The sequence below is a fragment of the Dipodomys merriami genome, unplaced genomic scaffold (genome assembly GCF_024711535.1).
Source record: "Dipodomys merriami isolate MVZ:Mamm:240054 unplaced genomic scaffold, mDipMer1.0.p SCAF_722, whole genome shotgun sequence".
Classification (NCBI taxonomy): Eukaryota; Metazoa; Chordata; class Mammalia; order Rodentia; family Heteromyidae; genus Dipodomys; species Dipodomys merriami.
In genome coordinates this window covers 263,839-291,642 of record NW_027206316.1, presented here as the reverse complement: position 1 = coordinate 291,642, position 27,804 = coordinate 263,839, and the positions used below count along the sequence as shown (strand labels likewise).

The 27,804-nt window shown below is 41.4% G+C and overlaps 1 protein-coding gene across 1 annotated transcript in view; it reads right to left on the bottom strand.

Moving 5' to 3' along the window:
* The window catches only part of LOC138818254 (uncharacterized), a 254,028-nt gene that overhangs the window by 204,683 nt on the left and 21,541 nt on the right, over positions 1-27,804 (bottom strand). The window contains exon 4 of the mRNA XM_070009264.1: positions 3,445-3,495. Within this exon, the coding sequence (XP_069865365.1) occupies positions 3,445-3,495 (51 nt within the window). The remainder of the gene's footprint in view (positions 1-3,444; positions 3,496-27,804) is intronic.

Genomic DNA, 27,804 nt, shown 5'->3' with positions numbered 1-27,804 from the left:
CCCAGTTCTGTCTCCCTCCGAATCACTCCCTAGACTTCCCAGCTGGGGTACAATAAGTCCTGCCTGGTCTAGTGTGCAAAGGACATTTTGTTGGCTCTTCTATATATGTACCTTTCCAAATGAACTTTTGCTAAGAAAAATGTCAATAAACGAAGAGGAAGCTAGGTAGACAGAATTTAAACCTAATTCATTCCACTTCAATGGGAGACCGACCAACAGAAACACTTACTTAAAAGGAAACAAATACTTTAAAAGGGAAAAAAATGCTTAAATGGAAATACCACCTCCACAGAATAGAAGCACAACTCAGCATGGCCACGTTACCTAAGATTGTGTGTGTGTGTGTGTGTGTGTGTGTGTGTGTGTGTGTGTGTGTGTGTGTACCGGTGTATGCGTGTGTGTGTGTGTGTGTGTGTGTGTGTGTGTGTGTGTGTGTACTGGTGTATGCATGCTAATGTCTTATCTCCCAGGAGGGGGAACTCAGCTTGCTAGGTGCATGAACTTTAAATATTAGCACAGCTGAGCATTGGTGGCCCATGCCTGTAATCCTGAAGTAGCAAAAGACCTTCTTCTGTGTTCTTCCCAGTAATCTTTTCTTAAAATGGATGGATAAATTCACTTTTAATTCATTTTTATTGTCTATGGGCACAGGTGGCTCACACCTGTAATCCTCACTACTCAGAAGGCTGAGATCTAGAGATCACAGTTCTAAGCCAGCCTGGTCAGGAAAATCCATGAGACTCATCTCCAATAGCTAAACTGTGGTGCAAGTGGTAGAGCACTAGCCTTAAGCAAAAGAGTGTTTAAGGATAGTACCCAGGCCCTGAGGTCAAGCCCCAAGGTAAGCACAAAAATAATAATAATAATGAATTAACCAGGTACCAACTGTTCATGCCTTTCATCCTAGCTATGCAGGTGACTGGGATCAGATGATCTCAGTTCAAAGCCAGCCTGGGTAGGAAAGTCCATGAGACTCTTACCTCCAATTAATCACTAAAAAGTTGGATTTGGAGCTCTGGCTCAAGTGGTAGAAAACTAGCATTGAGTGAAAAGGCTAAGGGACAGCACCCAGACCTTGAATTCAAGCCCCAAGAACCCCTCCCCCCCCACCCCACACACACAAGTTACCATGTGTGACCCATATTTTTTAATTCTCAATTCAATTTTCAATTTTAAACAAAATTACAGAAAGTAATCTAGCAATTAATGACATTTTCAGATCCCAATTATTTTGTTGTGACATAATGCCCAATTCCAGACTCTGTGTCCATCCACAGAGCACAAGGCAGTGTTTCAAATGCAGAGTCTGGTGTGCTGTCTCAGACATGTAACCCAAGGCCTGCACACTTGCAGGTCAAAGTCCACAACTGCCCCAGGTTTGGAAACATAAGCCAGTCTTGTCTTGTAGCGGCATCCTGCTTGCTATCTCTACCATCTTTCCATTAACAGAGCTGGGAATGTGAAGGATATTTTCCAAAATCCCTGCTCTGAGATGACAGATCTCCACAGAGTTAAAATGCTGCTCTGGGGCCTGCTACATGCCACTTATCTCACAGCTTTGCTTTGTTTTCCTTCTTGGTGTAGTTATTCCAGAAATTTCTGCCACTTAGCACTTGTATAACCTGACTGGAAATGGGAACAGGTGGAAAATTGTACTGAAAAACAGGTTGTGAATAAAAATGAACAAATGTAAAAAAATAAAAAATATAATGCCACCCTGGAGATGCTGTAAACACCACCCTCCCCTCCCTGACACTGAACCTCCTTTCTAAGAGCGACTGAATCCCCAGTGAGGGGAACCAATTCTTTCTTTGGCTTGGAGATGGCCAAGAGAAAAAGCTGAGCCTTTCTAAGAGGAAACAAAAGACACGGTGTGCACTTCCCTGCCTGGCAAGCAGATGAAGGACTTTGAGCAGGATAAATAGGAATGCAAAGCACAAATGAAATGCTCACCTCCAAGGGTCAAGTTTGTATTAATTCACATTAATTCCAGGAAGTCAGATAAAAATGACTCAACCCACTGTACAACCACAGAAAAAGGACAGCAAACTATCATTTTTGTGAAGCAGGGAAGTTGGCACCGGGCAATGGCTGCAGCAACCCAGTCATTCTGTCTACTGAGCCCATCCCTATGTTTAGGTTGGAGATGTCTTAGGATAAAATACTTACGTCTTGTACGTAAGTTTATCAGCTTTGGTGAGGGGAAAGGGAAGCACAGAAATGCTGGGATAGAGGGTGAACTAACTCAGCAGTGATATTCACAAGACACTGTGTTGGAAATGAACTATAGAACGTGGGGAATCGGGGTGGGGGCGGAGGAGGGGAAAATAAAACAGAAAAAATGAGGGAGGGGGTAACACTGTCCAAAAAGAAATGTAATCAATGCCTGACTCATGTAACTCTAACTCCTCTGCACATTGCCTTACAGTACAAATAAAAATTAAAAAATTAATAGACCAATTTAAATGAAAGCAAAATACTTAGCAGTTTTTAAACTTCTCTAATGTAATTTTCAACAAGATGGATCTGTGGTAGTTATACTGCCCACAGTTTAATTCTAGCCAGATGTTTTCTCCTCCATTTTGAAATTTATTTTTAGCCTACCACATGGCTTTAGTGACAACTAGAAATGATAGATAGTTTTCCTCAACTGTGCAGGTGGAAATAGTAATACCTGGTATATTTTGTGCTGCTTGTGTTTTTTAGGAAGGCAAGGAAATGCAGTGTGGAAAAATATGGCTCAAATATGCTAATGTTACTACCCCAACTAGACCAGGAAACAAGAAAGACCAGGATGCCACCCATTCACTGCCAAGTGCACAGGCACCTTGTTCAACAGCTTTCACGCGCAGATATGCATGAGTTCTGATTAGCATCCATGAAACAGCCTAAATGGCCCAACATTTACTATTTGAAATCAATTTTTATCCATTTTTTCATCAATTTTCATCATCACTGACCAACACTAGGAAATATTTAAATTCAACCTGTCTTTGTCTTTGTCTCTGTCTTTCTCTTTCCCCCTCCTTCTCTTCCTCCCACCCACCTTTCTCTCCCCCCCCCCCTCCATAGACTTTAAATAAAGAAACAGCCTGTTTTTGGTTTGGCTTGCTTTGTTTCTCTGAATTTGCTCAGAGAAGATGATAAAAAAAATCTACATAGCCAAGTTATTCATCAGTAATGTAAGAGCTGTTGAGATGGCCACCAAACTCCAATTCCATGATTCCCAATCCACTCTCTGTTCACAGTGGTTCCTTCCTCCTCTGCCATGGGAAATAAACTGGAGAGACTTCCAATTAAACTAAACTCTGCCCATGAGTACATCCCAGGGACTTTCTGTTTTAGAGTACAGTCACTCTCAAAAAAACAGCATTCTATAAGCACATACAGCAGACCCAGAGGGTAGGCAGCTTAAGATGAAATAACCAACTAAGATCAACTTACTGGAGATGTGGTTAATCGAAGGATAGTGCCATTTTTTATTTCATTGCGATTCTGGAAAAGAAAAGAAAAAAATGGGTGAATATTAGAGTAAGAAGAAGCTAGGAAGAGAACAAAACAAATATAGTCAAGCATCAACTCTATACAATAAACATACTTATGATTACATGATTCGCTACAGAATCTTAACCTGGGCCCCAGATGTGTTCATGTTATATCAAGCTGTTGACAACACTCAGCACCAAGGAAGTAAATTTATTTTCACTTGCAAAAAGTAAGGATGCAGATCCCACAAGTAAAAAGAAGTCAATTTAAACACTAAACTCAGTGGATAGGACCCAGAAATTCCATTCCTATGTTTATAGCCAAGAGAACTGAAAACATGCCCAAAGAACTGAAAACATATGCCATATGAAGAACATGTATATACATGTGTACAGAAACATTGTTTATTAACAATCTACAAGTAGACCCATGCCCATCTCTAAGAATAAGTGGCCATACAAAATGAGGCCTGTTCATCCGTTCACTAGGAAATGCAAAGCAAGAAGCATGGGTGGGTGCTATAGTATAGATGTCCCTTGAATGTATTACACTCAGTAAAAAAAAGCCAAACATGAAAGAGCCCATGTTGTGTGGACCCACATACAGGAAATGTCCAGAAAAGACAAATAAATACATAAAAACTGATAAGAAGGAGAAATGGTGAGCTACTGCTAATGGGTACAAGTTGTTGTTTTTTTATAATGGGATGATGATAATGTTCTTAAATTAATTGTGTTTCTGGTTGCACAATTCCATAAATACTTTTTCCACCAAAAAACAAAAAAACAAAAACAAAAAATAAAGTACTTTTTAATTTTTTGTCGGTTGTGGGGCTTGAACTCTGGGTCTGGGCACTGTCTCTCAGCTTTTCAGCTCAAGGCGACTACCACTTGAGCCACAGCACCACTTCTGGTTTTCTGGTGGTTTATTGGAGATAAGAGTCTCAGGGACGTTCCTGGCTTTGAACCAAGATCCTCAGATCTCAGCCTTCTGAGTAGCTAGGATTACAGGTGTGAGCCACCAGCGCCCGGCAAGTAAAGTTCTGAGTAGCTAGGATTACAGGTGTGAGCCACCAGCGCCCGGCAAGTAAAGTACACTTTAAAAGTATATTCTGGCGGCCTTGGAACATATCTCAATAAAGTTGTAATTTTTATTTCTTTATTGGAGGTACTCAGGGTTCATGCTTGCTAAGCAGGTGCTTTACCATGTGAGCTACACTGCCAGGTCCTTTCTATACTGCTCATTTCCAACATAGGGTCTTTTTTTTTTTTTTTTTTTTATAAGCCCAGAGCCCTAGGACGTAGCTGGGATGGCAGACCTGCACATCTTTATGGTCAGTGTGACCAGCAATGACACTGTCTTCCAGCAGAGAACTCACAGCTTGAACTGAAGGTTTTTGTTTGGAATAGCAGGACCCTAGCCTAAAAATAACCAGTGAAAACCAGACTAGGGTCATGGTTCAGTGGTATCATGCTGCCTAGCTAGCACAAGACCCCTGAGTTCCAATCCTAGTACTGCCAAAAAGAAGAAGAAGAGAAAAAGGAGGTGGTTCTGATTTTGTAGATTCTACACCAGAATCACAGCAGAGATACTGGGGTTGGACCACTTGTCATCTTCTAGCTGCATAACACTGCCATAAGCAGCAGAAGCGGCCTCTGGCCTGGCCCTCCCCTTTGGAAAGTTGGTATAGCTGGGGCTTCCCCATCTCCATGTGAGGAGAAAAGTTCAAAGCAGTGCCTGGCACACTGCAAATACTCAGGGAGAAAAATAACTTTATTACTAAGCACAAACTAACATCCATTAGAAAAGTACAATGCTGTAGCCTTGTATGTTTGCAACTAAATCATTCTTGTAATGTGGTAAACAAGAATGAGGATACAATCTCTGCTACCCTACAAAGAGCCACACATATACACACACTACACACTACACACACACACACACACACACACACACACACACACACACACACACACACACACACACACACACACACACACACACACACACACACACACACACACACACACACACACACACACACACACACACACACACCCTCTTCTGTATGCAGAACAGCATGGCCAGAATGACATTCTGTAGAGCTGCTTTACATCAGAACCTGCCATTCTCAATTAATTTTACCCCAGCCTCTTTGTCCCTTCTAGGGGTGCATTTGCTAATTTAGTCCTCCAAGCATTGTGCTCTGTGTGTGCACGTGCACACATATCCACACATGCAACTCTGTGCATATGATTTTACTTATTTATTTTGCTTATTAGCCATCTTCCCTCTACCTCAGAATGTCACCTCTGTGAGCTGATAGTTTATCCCACTCCATTGTTATATCTATGGAGAATGGTGAACTTGTATGACCCAGTCAACATGCAATAAGCATTGGTAAATAAATGGCAAAGTCTCCACATCAGGCTATAGACAGACAGGACTAAGTTCTATCTTCTGGACATTCAATAAAGTAAGAGAAACTGTCGTGTAATCATTGCATCTGTACCATGAAAGGGTCAGCAAAAAGAAAAAGTGATCAGTATAAAAGAGAAAGTAATCAGTAATATACCAGGCCAGGAGTGTAATGAAGAGATGTGAAGGAGGAGAAAACATAGATCAAACGCTTTTAGTGCAGGCAGTATTCAAGGAAGTCTCTTCCCGGCCACACACAACACTTCCCAGAGAGAGAGGAAGAAGCACTACTACACAGGAAAGGCCAAATACATCATTATATATCAATGGAATACTATTCACCCAAACAAAGAATGAAATTCTGCCATGTGACACAACATAGATAGAACTGGAGGTCATTATGTTAACTGAATGAGGCAGGCACAGGACTATAGTACATGGTCCCATTCACCTGTAGAACCTAAAACAACTCATCTCTTGGAAGTGTGCATAGAATGGTGGATCCCATAGGCCAGGGACAGCAGTGCTGAAGGGAAGAAGAAGAATGATCAATCAGTAAGTACTGTTACACTTGGATAACAGCTAGAAGTCCCTGTGTGCTAATGCATGGTAGGGCGAATATTTCACAAGAATAGATAGAAGAAAGGATCTGAGTATTTTTTATCATAAAGAAATGATAAATATGAGTTGGGTGCTGGTAGCTGACATCTGTAATCCCAGCTACTCAGGGGTTGATATCTGAGGATAAAAGTTCAAGCCAAACACTCTGAGAGACTCATCTCCAATTAACCACCAAAACTCCAGAAATGGAGGTATGGCTCAAGCAGTAGAACACTAATCTTAAGTGGATGAGGAAAGGTAAGGAACAGCACAAGACCCTGAGTTCAAGCTACAGTACTGGCACAAAAAAAAGGCAAGGAAAGAGAAAAAGAAAAGGGAAAGGAAAGAAAAATATAAGAAGGTAAATATAACTAGCCTACTTTAAACATCATGTTATGTATATACATATAGAGACATCATCCTATACCCCATAAACACATACAATTTTGATGTTTTATGTATCAATTAAAAGATGAAAATTTTAATTTAAATCTTAAAAATCTGTCCTAAGATATTCCCCCCCACACAGAATAAGTATTCTAAATGTTGAGGTGATAAAGTCCGCAGTAAACAAAACTCATTTTAGCTCTTCAAAAATGAAGAAAAAAGCAGAAAGAATACTTATGCAGAGAAATATCTTCCTGCACATTATGCAGAAGGATGACAAGCAATCCAGGGAAAGGCACCCAAGGCCTGCTGTCATCCTCACACTGCCCACTGTACCCCCTCCACCGCCCCCACCTTCCCCAGTCATCCACAGGGGCTCTGCATTTCTTTACAGAAGCAACCCATCCACTCAGCATCCATGTAGATAGTATATAATAACGTCCTGCAGAAAATCGTCACCTCTGTCCAATTTCTCCCCCTCTGAAGTTTGTTCTTCCATATGCCAACTTTCTACCTCATCAGACAAATGAAGAATGGTGACCTGGTCCAAAATTCAATTTCTACTCCCCTTACTGTGATTTAGCAATTACAACAGAAATTTCCAGGCAAAGGACATGCCTATGATTTCAAGGATGCAACTCTCTACTTCTCCTCACCACCCCATCCCTTCCACCATCCTGGCCTCCCCCTATCTCTGGGCTGAGAGAAGCCTTTTAGTTTGGAGGCACTGCTATCCAGTAAGTCTTCTTCAGCCACATTACTTAATCATTCCAGAGACTGGCTTTGATTGCAAATCTGCTCCTGTTCATCCCTTCGGGGTCCCATTTGCTTGATCTTCACCCTTCAGGCTAATGAAGCAGTTGAGGACCTTGTATGATAACAAGTTGGTAGGATACAGAGCAAAGCCTCAAGACAGAGGACCACAGAGCTGACATTTAAGGAGGAATGTTAAAAATACCCTAAAATAAAATCTGATTTCCCCAAAGAACCAGGAAGGGGAAAAAGGCAGAGAGGTGAGTGTGTAGGAGAAGGAAAGAGGAAATGAGGTCAACTCTTGTAAATACTTTTCCTGTAACTAACACTGGACCTTTTGGGGACAAGATCTTCACATCATAGTCTATCTATCAGTGGAAGGAAATATGGTTTGACTTCTTTCCTAATTTTTCTTTCACCCTCTCCACTAGATTTTGTTCTCAGTTGTCCATCTCTTTTAATGGTTTTACTGTAGAGAGCTCTGAAAAATCCTGTGCTCAATTCTAAAAAGAAAAAAGAAAAGAACGAGACAGGTATTAAACGCTATCTGTTAACCAACCACTATGGTCTGTGAACCCAGAACAGGAATGTGCTTGCTCCCCAATGAATGGATGATCTCTCTCATTCTGTAACAAGATCAAGTTCAGGATGAAGGGACGGAAGGGATAGGCAGCTCCCAGGAGTCCAGGAATGTACCAGCATCTCACAAGGCTGACCCAAAGACCATCAGGAGACTGTCCCCTTCTGGGTTTTGATCACATCCTTCTGAAGGCAGAGAAATGTTTTTCTGGAGACAAACCAGTTTCCCTTAAAGGAACATGCATATTCATATGTCTTCTACAGCTAAAAAGACAGAACCACCTACTAATTACTCCCTTAGCCAACCTCGCATGACAGGACTGAATAATTATCACCCCTTGTGCTTGGTGCTTAGGTCCATGATCCAAAAGCCAAAACAGAACCTGATTGACGTCCAGATCCCACTAACATTAAAAGATGTATTGACTCCATTTTTTTTGAAGTGACATGAGGTAATTATTTAGATTTGAGTCTTAGCCTTGGATCTAGCCAGTGGCTGGGCACCCTTGCACAGCAGGAGAGGAGGTCAAGTATAACTGGATTTCTGACCAGGTGCTGGGCTGGGCTATTTTTATGGGGTAAGGATGGTGGGCCCATTGTGGCTGGAAAGCCTGACAGAGTAGGAGGAAGGAAGCTGCAGATTGGGCCTGAGCCAACTGCCTTCTTGTATGACCTTGAACATGTCAATGAACTTTGGCTTCCTTATCAACAGAATGGAGGCTAGGAAGCCCTTGCTAAAGGTCAATTCTTTTCTATTTTATTGTATTTCTAGTACAATAAAGAAAGAGGAAATATTTGAGGCTCTTGAGCAATACTGCTGATAGAATGAAAGGGTGATAGGGAAATAAATCTGTCATAAGAAATAACTTGAGGAGACTGAGGCAGGGGAGGGAGGCTTTGAGCAACTGCACAGGTCCTGACCTTGCAAGTGTTGGCTCTGGGCACTCGTATCTCAAATTAAACAATCCAGAAGAGAATGCCAGACCTAGGAAGTTAGTAAGGAGTGAGGTCTATGGTGAAGATGTCCACCTTTCCTTTCATAACTCTTAGACTGTGTTTAGAGATGCATTGTTGGTGGATGACTTTGTTTTGTGTAACAAAGATCCTTTTAAAAAAAAAGGCCAAATTCAAATTGCATTTGCAATTTTTTAAATTCTGCACATCTTTTATATTTTTTATTATTAAGTAGTTGTACAAAGAGGTTACAATTCCCTAAGTCAGATTGTGAGTAATATGACTATCTTAACAGTCATAGGGCCAGAATTTAAATTTTTATCTTGTAGAAACACTGGAGTTGAATGTACGCTTTAGGATTCAAGTTACATGCTTGCTGCTTCTTAACCCAAAATTCATCTCCCTTTGTATGTGCTTTGGTACACAGAAGATGGACCTAGGGCTTACCCTACTTTCCAGCTGGGGAAATTGAACCTGCACCAGGAGAATGCACTGGAAAAATTTCCCCCAGGGGCAAGAAGAATGCTCCCACCATAGAAGAATCCACACAGAAGACCTCAGGTCTCCTGCACCCCTAGATCCTGTTCCCCCTTCTGGGAGTCAATTCTAAGGTCACCTAGGAGTCAATTCTAAGGTCCCCAGCACAGGTCATCTGGTCAAGTTTATGTCCTCAGACCAGTTTTTGCATCACAGGGAGGTGGCGAGGACCCCAGGGGAGAAGCAGGGTCTGCTCCCCACCCCCACTACCTCACACTTTTTGTTTGTTCTGGTCCTAGGGCTTCAAACAGGGCATGAGCATTTTGTCTAGGCTAGCTCTACTTCTGCTTCTTGATGGTTAATTGGAGGTAAGACTCTCAGGGACTTTAACATCAATGCTGCCTGTCCTCAGACAGGCCACATAGGCTCTTTTCTGCATCTGTTTCATCTAGACCTACTAGAGCCATTTCAGCCCCTTTATTCTGTTAACCAGCTTTGACTAGTGGCCAGTTCTTTAAGTTGAACATCCCCTGTTTAAATAAATAATGGTATAATTTCTGGTTGGACCCTGACTGATATATCAAGTGTTCCAGATGGTCCCCATACAAAGGAAAATTTAAAGTAATTATATTAAAGCAGGCCAATGATATACTGGTATTAAAAAAATGGTTTGTATTATGGAAACATAGGTCATCACATTGCAAAGTCACTGAGTCAGGTTACAAAACTACACAGAAGCAAGAGTTCAGAATACAATGAGTGTGTGCACTGGGAGATACCGGCACCGAGGTAATCCCTGTATAATGCTACTAATGATAGGAAGGACAGAAGAAAGGAAGGGCAGAAAGAAGGAAGGAAGGAAGGAAGGAAGGAAGGAAGGAAGGAAGGAAGGAAGGAAGGAAGGAAGGAAGGAAGGAAGGAAGGAAGGAAGGACAGAAGGAAGGAAGGAAGGAAGGAAGGAAGGAAGGAAGGAAGAAAGGAAGGAATGGAGAGAGGGAGGGAGCGAGGGAGGGAGGGAGGGAGGGAGGAAGGGGGGAGGGGAAGAAGCCCAAAAGATGGCCTACATGATTAAGACAGAAAGTAACTTCTGGCAAGTTCTAGACAAACTTGCTCAAGCTAAGTGAATCACACTGAACTGCTTCATTTATTCTTGGGGATAGAGCCCTGCTGGCCAGCCCCTCCCACTATGGTCAACTTTAACCTAGCCACCAATCAAAGGGCAAGGTGCAAATATTTACCTTTGAGTTTCAGTGGATAAGGTAATGCCTATAGTCTCAGAAAGCCACCAAGTCTGGAGGCAAAAACTGTACTGACAGGGGAGATGTTTATGCTTGAAAAATAATAAATTAAAAAGTTGTAAAGGGTCATTGGCAGGGATTGCCAAGGACATTTACTTCAGCTAGGAAAATGCCACCTCCATGGCCAGACCCAGGTAACACCAAAACAACAACACAACAAGTGGCAAGCACTTGCAGCTGAGAGCTAAGGGACTTAGTATGTGAAGCACCCAGGGGAGCATGGCCAGGATGAAGTTACATAGGGCCACATGGCCCACAGAACAGAAATAACCTAGCAACACTAAGTAGCAACACCAAGTGTTAGGTGGGCCTAGGGCAAACCCAAAAGTTTCAATGACTCTTGGTCATGTGGGCATGTGCCATTCCTGAGACACAACATATACTCATAATCTGAGTACCTGGCATATAGTAAATGGATATAATTGCCCCTCAGTGCCAAAGCCCACAGATGTTCAAGCCCATTGTTCAAAAAAGGTATAAGTAGAGCTGTGGCTTTAAGCATTAGTACACTATAGCCTTGTGCAGAAAAGCTCAGGGACAGCATCCAGGCCCTGAGTTCAAGCCCCAACACCAACAAAAAAGGTGTAGTACTTGAATAGAACCATGTGATCTTCTCATGTCCTTTAAATTATCTCTAGATTGCTTATACTCCCTAATTAATACAGTGTCAAGGCTATGTTGTTAGACTGGATTGTGTGTAATAACAACAAGGGGAAAAAAATCAGTGCATACTCAGTCTGGAGGCCTTTTTAAAAATCATTTTCGACCCAGGGTGAGTTGAGTTGTATTCGTCTAAGCAGAGACCACAAATGCAGAAGGGCGACTGTACCTGAGCACAGTGTCTCTGGGCCTCCCTTCCCACACTGCTACCTGAAGACAGTTCCCACACTGTCACGATGGGGATTAAACTAGACAGTGAAAATAAGGGCTCTGCTTGACATGCTCATGAAATATGCAAAGGCCCAATTATCACTCATAAGAAGAGGCAGATTCTGCAGCCACACAAGAGGAAAATCTGCCCCAGGTTGAGAAAGAGAATCTCTGAGGAAGAAGACCAGGGAGGCATACTTGATGATGTCCAGGCCTGAGACAGTAGACTTTTAGGGTTCTCTTTGCTTTTCCCTTTCTGGTCCTAGGTGTTTAGGGAATCTGTTGAAATCTCTGGTTCTCTTCTCAAAATGTTTGTAAGTACATAAAATAAAATGTGGATGCTTGCTAAGAAACCAAAGAGCCATTCCAATATTTTAATGGGTTCATAGTGATATATAATCAATGCAGGACTGAGACAATGTCTTCTGTGTGAGCCAGACAGTATTTTAAGTGTACTGGGACAGGAGGGATCAGCTACAACAGTGACACATGGATGAATGGATATGGCCGCATTCCAGGGCACTTAATATGCAGAAACAGGTGGCACCTCAGATGTGGTTCAAGGCTGTTGTTGCTGACTTCTTCATTAATAAACAAGATTAAATAACAAGATTTGTTAGGAATTCTAGTAATCAGCATGATCCCTAATCAAATGTAATGGTCATAAATGACATTTTAGATGTGAAAATGGAACCAGGTACCTTGAAGGGATGAACAGGGCTAGGAAAGATGGGGAGAAAGGGGAAAACAATAGATAGGGAGCCACTGATCAAGATGCATTGTACTCATAAACCTATATGTTGACTAGAAAGCTCTGTAGATTACTGAAAGATACCTTGAAAAACAAGTAACATTTTAAGGTTAACTGTAATGAAAGCAGCAAATACCTCTCATCTCTCTCAGTGACATAGGGGCACAGATACTACTTATATTGTCACAGTTTCTTGCCATAGTAACATTTTCATACAACTGCAACTCTATTCTCTTACAAGTTCAAGGACAAGATGTTACAACAATGGCCTTTCATCACAGTTACAAAAAAACCCAGATTCCTCTCATGGTTTAGAAACTCAGACTGGGGTGGCCGTGGCCAAGGTCTCTCTGGAGCCTTCTCCCACCCAGCTCACTGTCCTGTCCTTTGTTCTATCACACAGGGTGCTTTGACACGCTTCAGGGATGGCACAAGCTGTCCCCTTCCTGGGAATGTTAGGATCTGGCTTCAGGTCAATCTTAGAGAGACAATCCTTACAGAGAGTACCACGGCCAGGATGGACAGCCAGGGCTTTGCATGGAAATGCAGATAGTCTCAGGGAGAAAAGACAAAATGTATGGATGCACAGCGTTGACATTGACACCGACCTTCAATAGCACTCCTGCCTAGTTTGTGGGGATTCACACGGTTGGAAGACTAAGCCCCTTATATCTCCAGTTTGGCTGTCAGATCCCTCTGCCTTATTTGTTTCTATCCAGCTGATTATAAACCTGAACCCAGCCAGATCATATTTCTAGCCCATTCTTAAAACTATATTCCAGGTCAGCCTTTCAGAATAAACCAAAATAGTAACAGCCACCATACTGTGATTCTGTAGCTTTATCATGTTACTCACTTTTAAAAAATAAATACCTCGCCAGGTGCCTGTGGCTCACACCTGTAATCCTAGATTCTCAGCAGGCTGAGCTCTGTGGACTAGGGTTCAAAACCAGGCAGGAAAGTACACGAAACTCTTCTCTCCAAGAATCACCAAAAAGATGAAGTGGAGCTGGAACTCAAGTGGTAGAGCACTAGCCTTGGGCAAAAAACCTCAGGGACAGTGTCTAGGTCCTCAGTTCAAGTCCCAAGACAGGCACCGGCACCCAATAAACAAACAAATAAACAAATATTTTGTTCATTTTCTAAAAATGTCCTGTCTTTTTCCACACTCACCAGAATATATATTCAAAGGAGAGTGGCCATTAGCCAGGCACCAGTGGCTCATGCACATAATCCTAATTATTCAGGAGCCTGAGATCTGACGACTGAGTTTCAAAGCCAATCAGTACAAACAAATCCAAATCTTTTTTTTTATATTTCATTTTTTATAGTGAAAATACTGTACAGAGGGGTTACAATTACATGGGCAAGATAATGAGTACATTTCTTATCAAGCATTGTAGCCTCCTCCTTTTTTTACACTACCCATACAAATCCAAATCTTATCTCCAAGTAAACAGCAAAATGTTAAAAAGTGGAGGTGTGGCTTAAGTGGTAAAGAGCCAGCTTTGTGTGAAAAAACAAGTGAGTGTGAGGGCCTGAGTTCAAGTGCCAGTACAAACACACACACACACACACACACACACACACACACACACACACACACGCAGAATAGTGGACATCAACTTTTGTTCATCACCAGTGCCTAGAGCAGTCAACCAATGCTTTCAAATGAATGGAATAGTTGTTTTAATCCTAGTGGAGCCTGGAAAAATAATCAAAATATATTACACACTAAAGCTAAGAGGCCACTTACATCTTCAAGAACAGAAATAACCAGAAATAAAACCATATACTTACAGTTATCTGATATTTGATAAGGGAGCCAAAAATATAGAGTGGAAAAAGATAGACTTTTCAATAATTGCTGTTGGGAAAACTAGGCATCCATATGCAAAAAAAAAACTAAAAATGAGTCCCTAATTGTCACCATGCACAAATATCAACTCAAAGTAGATCAACTGAAACTTTGAAATTACTGCAAGAGGGAGTAGAAGAAACACTGGAACTCATAGACATAGGCAGAAACAATTTTTGGAAAGAGTCCCAGGGGCACAGCAGATAGGAGAGAGACTTGACAAATGGGACTACACCAAACTAAAAACTTTCTGCACAGCAAAGGACACAGTTACTAAACTAGAAAAACAGACAACAGACTGGGAGAAGATCTTTAACAGCAGTACATCAGACAAAGGCTTAATATCCTATATATACAAGGAGCTCAAGAAACTAACTCCTCCCAAAGCTAATAAACCACGCACTAAATGGGCAAAGGAGCTAAGGAGACACTTCTCAGAAGAAGAGGTAAGAATGGTAAAGAAACACATGAGGAAATGCTCAACATCCCTGGTCATAAAGGAAATGCACATCAAAACAACTCTGAAATTCACCCCAGTTAGACTGGCCAACATCATGAATTCAAACAACAAATGTGAGAGGACATGTGGGGGGAAAGGAACCTTATTGCTATTGGTAGAAATGTAACCACTCTGGATGGAAGTCTGGAGGTTCCTCAAAAAATTAAATATAGATCTTCTCTACAACCCAGCAATACCACTCCTGAGCATCTACCCAGAACACCATAAGCCTAAAGACACCTACACAGCCATGTTCAATGCTGTACGATTCGCAATAGCCAAGTGTAGAAACAGCCCAAATGCCCTACAATAGATGAGGGGATCCAAAAAACGTAATACCTATACACAATGGAATTGTACACAGCTGTTAGGAAAGAACAGTATTATGTCATTTGCAGGGAAATGGATGGACCTAGAACAAATCATGTTAAGTGAAGTCAAGCTCAGAGAGAGAAACAGCACATTATTTTCTCATATGCAGAAGCTGGATCTAAATTACACTGGGGCATAATATATTATACAGGTCTCTAGGCATGTACACACAGTGAGACCAAAGGGGACACTCTGGAGGGGAAGAGAAAGGCATAATGCCTATGTGCATCTAAAAAGGTGCATATAAAATAATATTTATTGAAATTAACTTCAGGATATGAAAACAAGAGCATTTTTTCTTTTCTGCTGTTTTTGTTTTCTTTTCTTTTTGTTCTGTTTGTTCTCTTATATGTCTTTGGAATGTAAGGGGAGGCAAAGAAATGGAGGGACAAAGGATGAACAAACGCAGCAATGATACTCACTAGACACTCTGTTGAAAATGAACTATACAACTTGTGGGTGGAGATAGGAGGGAAAAACAGAGACAGGGAGGGCTGACAATGTCGAAAAAGAAATGTACTCTGTTTTGAGCATTTTCAAATGAAAATAATTTTTAAAAAAGAATAGAATTGCCCTTTCTCTTCCCATCTACAAACAAATCTCAAACTATCTTTCCTTTTCCTCCCTGTCTACTTCATGACTATTCCAAGGTGCATGTGTCTCTACACATCTTTTAAGAGAGAGAAGTGAGAACATTGCTCAAGTTCCACTATCAGACTATGTGTGTGAGATGAGTCTCAAGTGTAATGAGCCATCAGCTGACTCCTGCTGGGACAGCTCCCAACATCTGAGGCCCAAAGTCCAGAACCACACTCAGAAATCCAGCCTTCAGAGTCCCAAGAAGAAGGGTCCCTGTATGAGAGACTGGACAGGGCCCTTCAGAAAACAAGGTCTAGACTCTCAGCCGGAAGGTAACCCACTCAACAGCACAGGGTAGTAAATAGATGGACTGCCACTTGAATCCCACTGTTCTACCTTTTCTCTTTCCCCTCCTTTTGCCAGAAGAGAAAATGCAATCTAAGGAGATTTTCCTAAATAAGTGGGTAGCAAGCACACTATGTTTAACAACAACCAATACTTTCAAAAGTGTTGAGAAACCACATGCAAATCAAGATCATAATGAGATACTATCTTACCAGTCGTGATAGCTATTGCAAAAAGACAAATAACAACAACAAATCCTGATGAGGATTCACAGAAAGGAAGCTAGACACAAGTAGTGAGAATGCAGTATTACTACAGACATTTGGGACAACAGTTTAAATGTTCCTCATAACGCTAGAAAGGGAGTTACCATCTGGTCCAGCAATTCCGTATTGAGTCTGTGTCCAAAGGAAAGAAATCAGTATGGGAGGGGGGGAAAGTAGTTGTGGAGATGGGAAGGAAGGGATGATAGGGGAAAAACAAAGGAGGAGGCAACAACGCTTGATAAGAAATGTACTCATTACCTTGCTCATGTAATTGTAACCCCTCTGTACAGTATTTTCACAATAAAAAGCTTATTTGAAAAAAAAAATCAGTATGGAACAAAAATGCAGCTGGACCAACGACAAATGCTGGAGGGGATGTGGAGAAAGAGGAACCCTATTACACTGCTGGTGGGAATGTACACTTATACAACCACTTTGGAAAGCAGTCTAGAGGGTCCTTAGAAAGCTAAAGATTGACCTCCCTTATGACCCAGTCATACCACTTCTAGGCATCTACCCTGAACAACAGAAACCAATATACAAGGACACGTGTACTTCCATGTTTATTTCAGCACTGTTCACAATAGCTAGGATATGGAAACAACCCAGATGCCCCACCACAGATGAATGGATCCAAAAATTGTGGTATCTATACACAATGGAATATTATGCAGCCATTAGAAATGACAAAATAATGGCATTTGCAGGGAAATGGATGGAGCTAGAAGGAATGTTGAGCGAGGTAAGCCAAGAACGAAGAGACAAACGGTACATGGTCTCCCTGATAAGTGGATGCTAAATCCAAAATGTTAGGTGATATGACAAAACTAACAGGACTTAAGAAACAAAGAACTCCCACTCATCTGGTTGAACCACTACTAAATATCCCCATGCTGCTGATCACATATATGGTATATAACATGTGAACACCGTTATATGTTACAGACTGTGATAGACAATTTGCTCCGGAAAAGTTAGAATGAACTTGTGATTTTAAATGAGCATCATTATTCCACAATACTGTGAAATTCCGGAAAAACCTCAGGGAAGGGACGGAGGGAGGGGATAGTAGGGGGAAAACAATGGAGGGGGTAACAATGTTCAAGAGGAAGTGCACTCATTATCTCACTAATGTAACTGTAACTCTCTGTATAGTATCTTTACAATAAAAAAAAAGTAAATGAACAAAATAATAATAAAAAAATAAAAAAATATTTTAGGAGCTTAAGTCACAGTAAATCATAAAGCTATGCATTTTTTTGTTTGCTTTGTTTTTATTCGGCACAGATTTGTGAATGAGAGGGGAACAAGTATAAGAACCTACACAGAAACACAGCCATTAAGCACCTAGTACCCAGTAAAAAAATGCAGCTGGATACCAAGAGCTCATGCCTGGATTGCCAGCTATTCAGGAGACAATCTAGAGGAACCAAGTTTGTAGTCAGCCTGAGCAGAAAAGTCTGTGAGACTCTGTCTCCAATTAACCAGCAAAAAAAAAAAAAAAAAAAAAAAAAAAAAAAACAAGTTAGAGGTGTGGCTCATATACTAGAGCATCTGCCATGAGCAAATAAGTGGAGCAAGTACAAGGCTAAGTTCAAATCTTGGTACTGGCAGAATAAGAGGAGGAGGAGGAGGAGGAGGAGGAGGAGGAGGAGGAGGAGGAGGAGGAGGAAGAGGAAGAGGACAAAGAGGAGGAGACTGAAGAGAAGATGGAAGAGGAGAAAGAAAAGGAAGAGAAGAGAAGGAGGGTCTAAGGAGGGGGGAAGAGGGAAGGGAAGGGAACTAGCTAATTCAATTAGGATGTCTGATCATATTAAAATGTCTTCATAAGAGCCACCATTGAAAAATACTTCTTAATAAAACAGCTATGGCCCATGTGGCAATACATACAACAAAATATATGTCCACCTCCCATGAATCCATCCTGCAAATCTGCAAGCACAGAGGAGGCCTCTGCACAATTAAACTGAGATTGCACAAGCAGCCTGGCTCGGAAGGGAAAGCTGAAGAGGAAGTAAGCACAGGAAAAGATGCTCCTCCTCCGTAAATGGAAAAAGACAGACGGCAGCCAAGAGAAGCCAGTGGCAGCCCTGCCCAGGTGCAAAGATCAGCCATACCCATACGACAAGCAGGCATCTGAATGCCCTGCCCTCTGTGGGAGGCTCTGAAGCTGGCAGGGAAAGGCAGTGTCCACCGAAGGGGTGATGGGTGTCACTTCTCCAGCAAGGCTTTTCACATCTATTCTAGATTACATTCTACAATACATACAAGCACACACACACAACACAGCATTATTGTAATGACAAAGTTAAGAAAACAAGGGATTATCTGTAAGAAAATGGGTTAATCATGCCATGGGGACACCACACAAATCCATCTCCAAAATAGTTCTCAGAGGGGAAAAATCACATTACAAAGGGTTTCCTACATTAGGCTACCGATTATGTAAATCTCCCCCTCCCCTCTCTCTGTCTGAATCTCTGTCTCTCTCATCTGCTGTGGGGTTTGAACTCAGGGCCTGGGCACTGTTCCAGCTCTACTGCTGTGTATTCTGGCGGTTAACTAGAGATAAGAGTTTCACAGACTATCCTATAGAGGCTGGCTTCAGACTAGGATCCTCAGATCTCAGCTTCCTAAGTAGCGAGGATTACAACACCAGCATCCAGCTAATGATATAAATTTGAAAGCCCAAACAATTCTATATAGTATCAATGAATATGTACCTATGTATAAAACCTATCAAACATTCATGAGAATCATATTCATCAAGCTAGGCACCAGTATCTCACTCCTGTGATCCTAGCTATGCTGGAGGCATAGATCAGGAGGATAGCATTTTTGACAGTCTGGGAAAAACATGTTACTAAGATTCTATCTCAACAGAAAAATCTGGTGTGTTGATGCATGCTTGTCACCCCATCTACTATGGGAAGTATAAACAGGAGGATCATGGCCCAGGCTGGCCCAGGCCAAAAGAGAGGCCTTATGCTAGAAGTAACTAGAACAAAAGGGATGAGAAGCATGGCTTAAGTGGCAGAGTACCTGTCTGCACAGTCATGGACATACAGTACCTCTTTTCAAGGTGGAGCAAGATCTCCACCCTTGGCTCTCTCCTCACTCCACCCACCTAACTGATTACTTTCTTTCATCCCTCCTCTTCCTTTAGGATTTTTTTCTCATGTCTATCTCTTGTGTCTGACCTCGGGGTGTTGTACTAGCCATTAAATGATTATTGTAGGGCAACTGAAGGACAAAGGAGAGAAGATCTACATGTGATTTTGACCTTGAGGAGCAGAGTAATTCTTTTCAAAGTAGAAAGACATCCTTTACCCTTCATCAAACCATGATGGGTTCTAACACACATTGTCAAAACAGAGAATAAAATACAATACAGACTAAAAATATCTACAACAATAGTTTCATCAATCTTTAATGTTTCCTTACACATAATCTTGACCCTATACACACATCCACACACATATGTGCACGTGTACACACTCACAATGTACACATTGTGTCATGAGTCCAAAACTTTGAAAAGCAGAGGCTAACAGTTCCTTTAAAAAAAATACAACAGGGGCTGGGAAGTTGGTTCAGTGGTAGAGCGCTTGCCTTGCATGCATGAGGCCCTGGGTTCGATTCCTCAGCACCACATAAACAAAAAGAAAAAAGCCGGAAGTGGCGCCGTGGCTCAAGTGGTAGAGCGCTAGCCTTGAGCTGAAGAGCTGAGGGACAGCACCCAGGCCCAGAGTTCAGGCCCCACGACCGGGACCCAAAAAAAAAAAAAATACAACAAAGCATAAAAATGACCAGAATTGTGCTTTGAAGATTTGCAAGTAAGTTTCTAAACATTTGTGAGGAGTAGCAGAGCCAAGCTTAAAACTAATCTTGTATACTGATAGCAACTTTTAGTCCCCCCCACACCTTGTTAGTTGCTAGCATCATTGCAGAAAAACAAGAGCCTGTCTTTGAGAGCAGCCTACGTGTCACTCTTTATGCACCCTGAGCCTCAATGTTTTAGTAGCTGAGTCAATGTATTCATTGGTTTAATAGCTGAACTGGAGAACATGGAATTATCATGACCTCTGGCATTTATCTTTACTTGCAAATTCTAGAAGCAGCCCTATCTTACCAAACACTAGCAAGGAAGCCCAACCAAGCAAAGTCAGCTGCCTGTGTAATCATTCTGTTATAGCTTGTACCCAACAGACAGTGGTCAACATTAAATAACATGTCATAAAACCCACTGACATCTGAGTAATGCTGGTGGCGGTCACTGCCCTTCTTCTCCCCCCTCAACTGATGTCTAGCTTCTAGCTTCACTCTGAAATAAGCACATAGGCTTCCAACTCCTCTCTGAAGCAAAAGCACCCAACGAAAATTATAGCCTCCATCCCTTCCTCAAACTCTTCATTAGAAAATTCTGGAAATGTTTTCAGAGACTTCAGAAAGTCCACTGCCAGTTTGAGTCACTACAAGCAGCTTCAGCAGGATAATGATAGGGTAGCATGGATGGGATAGGGAATGGCAGCTGAAGGCCAAAGTCAGGGCTGGATAGCACCTGGGGAAGTCAGGACAATTGAAGGGGGGGCACGTGCACACAAATGTGCACATGTGTATGCATGTGTTCGATTTTCACAAAGTGTACTTGATGGATTAAGACTGAGTAAAGGAAGCCTAGAAGAAATATGTACCATTCTATCCTGCGCACGCTCTGAGAACTAGAAGCCAATGACTCATTATCCTGCCCTTGGCTGGGGAAAATCCAGTATCTTCTGAAAGATTATATACTACTAAATATCTTTTGAATTTCTGATAAGAAAAATGCCAATGTAGGTTGTAGTGACTTAGCTCAGTATCTTTCCTGTTTGGAAAATGGTTGCTAATCTGAATTTGTGCCCTTCCAAACCCACGTACAAGTCCAGTTGTTTCTTAGTTATTGGAAAATGTGTCAGGTGAATAGAGTGCCTTTTCTAAAATTTTATTTTATTGTAAAGGTGATATATAGAGGGGTTACAGTTATATAAGTAAGGCAATTAGAACATTTCTCTTCAACAGTGTTAGGGGTCAGGGGGAATACAATCAAGGTTTCTAAGCCAGTGCCTATGTTTTCCTTGGTGGAAACTCTGAAGTATTTTTGTAAACTCACAAATCTGTTTCTCTGTGTCTACTGATTCTCAGAGCCCACTGTGTGAAATCAAGAACTGAAGGAAGGTAAGCCACACGAATACTAATGGACCCTAGACCAGGGTGAAAGAGAGAAAAACTCACTTTCACAGAATTGTGCAAGCACAGAAGTTGGGAGGAAATTCTCTCTCCCCCAATCACAATTTGGTCTCTAGCATTAACAAAAGAACTGGACGTGGGCCATAGAGGCTAGCTCTGATGAGTGAACAATGAAAACTAAGAGATTGTATATTAAAAGTAGACATTAGATTCTTTGCTACCTTTGAACTTGGTTAACTGTTCCCATTGTTTGTTTTGTTTGGTGATAGGTTTATATACACTTTAAGGCATGAGGTGATCTCTGTATTTATTTCCCTACCAACCATTATTGCCACAAGAGATAAGTTTCCACAAGTGACCACATTTCCTAAAATACATCGCTTATTTCAAATAAAAGCTGTTTATATCCATGGGACAAGATTTACTTATGATGTTATAACATAAGTAAAAAAACCTGCAGTCAATATCAGTCCAGCACGGATTTTATATGTTCATGAATCCTAATGTATTTATTTTTTCTGTTATTTTTTTCCATCAGTTGTGAGAAGTATAGGCAAACTAACTCCCAAGCACTGATTTAGGATGTAAGAGGAATCCTAAGATGGATTTGCATGCTCCCCAACTCCTCCACTGTGCAAATGAGAATGATAACTGAATTAACCATCATACAGAATTGATTAAGCAATTGATTGTGCTTTTTTATCTTACAAAGAAATGGCAAGGCATGCAACCAATAATCTTTGAACACATACATAGCATGTACAAGGAACCAAGTAAGACATTAGGGAGGAACATATAGGGTTGTTTTTCATTGTGGTTACTGTTTTCTTTTATTGTTATTGTTATGTTGTGTGTGTGTGTGTGTGTGTGTGTGTGTGTGTGTGTGTGTGTGTGTGTGTGTGTGTGTGTGTGTGTGTGTGTGTGTGTGTGTGTGTGTGTGTGTGTGTGTGTGTGTGTTGGTCCTAGGCCTGAACTCAGGGCCTAGGCCCTTTTCCTGAGATTTTTGTGCTCAAAGCTACCACTCTACCACTTAAGTCATATCTTCTTATTTTGTTTTATTTTTCAATCATCAGGCAGAATCCTATTGAGGACAAAATACAAATCACACAGTGACACAGTAATTCAGCATAATAATGAAGACATGTGTGTCCTGCTAAGTTAACCAGGAACCCCAGAGACAAAAGACTAAAAAAAACAATGATTCCCACAGACTCGGAGAAAAGTGGTAGAGATCTAGCAGATGATAAATTTAAAAAAATAATTGCCAAATTGGAGCAAAGATAATTCAAAAGACAAAAAGGCAAGGTTTCTGGTAACCTAGCCAACCTAGGATCCAAAGGGATACTATGGTTTGAACATGTTCTCCAAAGTTCCTATGTGGGAAATATAATCTGCAAATAACAGACTGGGGCAGGAAGGTGGGGTCCAAAGCAGGATGATGAGGTGCAGAGACCTGATCTGAGGAGTGCTGGAGGTTGGTACAACAGGAGTGGCTGTGCACATAGGTAGTGGAGTGAGTGGCTTCCTGGAAAAGCCAGTTCACCCTAATCTAGCCTTTTCTTGTATGTGCTTTCCTGCAATTCCATCTACTTCTATGACTGCTGCAACAAGAAAGCCCTCACTTGAAACATGTGGTCTCCTGACCTTGACCCTCCTAGTCTCCGACCTCCAAAAAACAAATGATTCAGAAGTTGTGGTCTCCTGCTTAAGCAGGAGAAAATAGATTAAGACAGGAAAGGGAGATGGCTGTCCTGAAATGTGGTTATTTTCCTGTCTGTTGTCTCTTTATCCTCTGTACCTAGTCTGAAATGGAACAGGAGAGGAAGAAGGAAGGGAGGTGGAACTGAATTCCAAGTTAGGAAAGCTACACCAGGGAGACAAAGCAAGTGTACTTGGAGAATATTAACATGGTTGGAGAAAGCTGAAGTGAACAGCGAATAAACCTGAAGAGATTCACTGGGGCTAGACAGTGATGTCCACCCTACGTAAGAAGGCTAGATTCCAGTCTCCCTACAACAGTGGACACCAATCACAATGAGTCCCCAGCTCAGGAAGTAAAAAGGAAGGGTGTGCCTAGAATCCAGTGAGGAAGCACAATGTGGTTGTTCACTTCCTGTAGGAACTGGAGGAAAGAACCAGAGGCTGGTCACAACTCCTTCCAGAAGGCTTCAAACACACCTACCCCCGCCCACACCTCCTAAAATGTCTCATCACTGGGCTTAGTGGCCTGAATGGGATCTCATTCTACTTTTAAGTCTGAGAGCTAGTGCTTAGAAGATAAAGAAATACACTGGTAAAAATATCATTAATAAATAAAGCACTGCAGAAACTGAAAACACATTAGGAACAATGGCTAACATTCATCATCTGTAATCTCAGGTACTCCGGAAACTAATTGAGAGACTCAAAGTTCAAGGCCAGCTTGAGCCACCCCCCCCCCAACTCTTCCAATAAAAAGCTGTGCAGGGTGGTGTGTGGCCATCATCCCAGCTATATGGGATGCTTGGCTAAGTATAAATGTGTGGTCCAGGCAAGCCCTTGCCAAAAAGTGAGAGCCTACTCAGAAAATAAATAAAGGAAAAAGGGCTAGGAGTATGACTCAAGTAAGAGAACACCTGCTTATTACCAAGCGGAGTTCAAATTCCAGCACCGCACCATCAAAAAAGATAAAATAAAAATGAATAGCCACCAGTGTATACTCTACCTGGCTAGATTAAAAGATGTGTGAATTCTGTCTCAACAACCCTGCTTTAATAAGAGTTTAAAGACTATTCTGAAGATTTTTCAATATATGTAGAATCAGAATGGTCAAAGTATAAACCTAAGTGATTTGAAAACCATAGCCCCAATAATCTCGCCAATCCTGATGCCTTCAGTAATCAGCAGTACCAATGAATCAACCCCTAGACTCAAAACTCTAGGTAGTGAGAATGTGTCCTAAATTCTCTTTCTCATCCCAGCACATAGGAACTTGTCAAATCTGGCAAATAAATAGTTCCTCCTTTACAGCCTTGACCAGATCTATCTGCAAACATGACAGACATTTTTAACTTATTTTTCTGTGAATATGTTAGAAGCATTTGGTATTTAAAATCAGGGCTAACTTTATCCTGTTAGAAGTCAAGAGGAAGTTATAATTAGATATAAGTTAGATAACTATTTATTAACATTACATCATTTGAGCAAAACACTTCATCAAGAAGATATCTCTGTGGGAAGAAATAAACACTTTTCCTCACATTAGTGTATTACCAGAGCCCTAAGCCAAGCTATCAAAGAACTAAGTCAAAGGTTTTTTAAAGGGAGACAATGCAGGACTATGACTTGGTCCCATTTTTCCTTAGAATCAAAACTATTACCTAGTTGAATACTAGTGCCTATAATGTACCTATAATCCTAGCTAATCAGGAGGCTGAGATATGAGGATTCAGGTTCCAAGCTAGACACTCTTACCTCCAATTAACTAACAAAAAGCCAGAAGTAGAGTGTTAGCCTTGATCAACTGATGACTTTAAAGGCTCCATTTATCCTTTCTCCTTGCTTCTGGAACAGAACTTGAACTTACATATAACTAAATTTTACCTTCCTCTAATGCATGCATGCGTGGGGGGAGGAGGGGCCTGGGACTTGAACTCAGGGCCTGAGCTCTGTCCCTTAGCCTTTTTGCTCAAGACTAGTGTTTTACTACTTGAGCTACAGCTCCCCTTCTGGCTTTTTGATGGTTAATTGGAGATAAGGATCTCATGAAGTTTCTTGTCCAGGCTGGCTTTGAACTGCAGTCTTCAGATCCTTTCCTTCTGAGTAGCTAGGATTACAGGCATGAGCCACCAGCTCCTGGTCTCTGAGGCTTTTACTTGCAATCTATACTTCTGTAGACTGCTACTTAACATGCCATTTCTCTCATTGAACTGAAAAGCTCCAGTTCATGGACCAATACACAAATGAAGGTTTTTGGCAAAGGAGCTTGGATAACATGAAAAAAGCAAGGGAGATGCCTTCCTGGTAATAATAGAAGAGAATTGAAGAAGAGAATCAATAACTATAAGGTGGGAGAATATCACCTCTTTGAGGTACTAGAGCAATTTTTTCTCCAACAGAAGGAGGGAAACCACCTCATATATGCGTCAAAATCAGTAACTAATGGCACACGCAAGTTTCAAACATGAATCACTGGTTTCCGTGGTGATGCAAATATTGCCTAACAACTCACTGGTCAGTAAGTAACCAAGAAGACAGCAAGGAGGAAATTCAGGAATGGAACGAGGTCTCTATTTTCAGGAATATTTGCAAGAGCCTATATGAACCTACAGAATACTACAAGATAGCCCAGCTTCCACTGCACAGAGGCAAGATTTACCAGCCTCTCCTGCTCTGTGTGAGTCCAGCTCTTTGTCACACACAAACACACACAAAGCTAGAACCAGGAACAGCTGCAAAGGAAGTGATGACATTTTATTTACAAACACAGGGTTACAGTTAGAAACACAAGTCTCTAATCTTTCTCTGCTACTTCCCGCTGAGACCTGATAGCACATTTAGATGCTCTGTCCCTTTCAAACTAAACAAAACAATTTTCAGGCTAGACACAGGGCACATGGCTCAAGTGGTATAGCACCTGCCTATCAAGTGTCAAGCCCTAGGTTCAAATCCCAGTAATGCCTTGAGATAATTTCTCAGTAAAAAACAGGATTTTACAAAAAATAACTATGATATCCCTTAGAAGCATGTTTTCTCTTCGTCTGAATAGATTGGATTTTGTAAGAAGGTATGAATTTATTTAGCGTTGCAATAGTAAAGGTAATGAATGGGAATGCATATATATGCCCCAAAATCAAATTTGGTGATAACTTCTGACCAGCGTACACCATCCCTTGTACACAGGGGCCCCCGCTACACAGAAAAGAGACCACAGAGCAAACACTTTCTTTGAGTAGTGTCTGGATTGCCTCCAACAGAATCTCCTAGAGGATTCTCTAAACTAAAAATCCTAACACATAAACAATGTCTAATTCTAGAGTGCAGGCCTGCTCACTCAGAATCTCTGGGGCTGAGATTTGAAAATCTAGATTGTTATACTTGTGTTCAGAAGTCTGGGGACCCCATAGTTAGCAATCCAGGATAAACTAAGGCCCCTAGACCACTAGGACAGAAGACAGGGCAATGGGGCGGGGAGGCAGGGGAGAGGAGACGCAAGCCAGGATTCATCAGTCAAAAGAAAGATTGATCTGACCACAACTCAATATAAAAACTAAGTCAAACTACACAGATTGTGTGTGTGAAACAAATATTTCACAAACAACACAGGTAATATATTCTCTGAACTAGTTATTCTATTTTTATAGTCCTGTCACTAACTGAAAATTGATCTCAGTTTAGTTTATTTATAGCCTCTATCTCACAAATAAGATGTAGTATAAAATTAGTGAAAACGACTGAGAAAGTGGTACAAACGGAAAGTAAAGCCAGAAAACTAAAGGCTGATGGAATGAATCAACAGCAAATCTAAATGCAACAAGGGAATCTAGTCTTCTAACTCTCAGCTTTCCAGCTATCAGGGTAAAGAGAAAAACATGATCAATTACAAACATTCTAGTATGCATCTGGGAAGAACAAAGCAATGGCTAAGAAGCATTTCCAGGACTCTGGCCAGCCTTCCACACGCTAATCAAATGTTCCCCACACTCTTCAGGGTGGAGAAAGTAAAACACAAGTAGGGGTCACATCTTTTTCTGCTGTTCTCACCTTCCAAGCCTTAGATTACCTAATTCATCCTCTACCCAGAGTACTTTGCACTCACATCCCTCCCAGTGAAGGCTACCATATTACAAAGACATTCCCTGGGGGCTTCCTCTCTCCACATAGTCATCACCCACAAATACAGTACTGGCTCCTCTGCATTTCAGTGAGTTTGTCCTAAATATGAGCTGAATGCTAATCCATTCTAGATATTTCCATAAAATCCTTGAAGCACAAAAATCAAATCTCAACTCTTGACTGCTGAGTCAAGTAAGTGACACTGGTATAGTTGTGTGATCTCAATGATCCGGCCTCTCATCCATTATATTAACTTGTGAGAAACAAAAAAT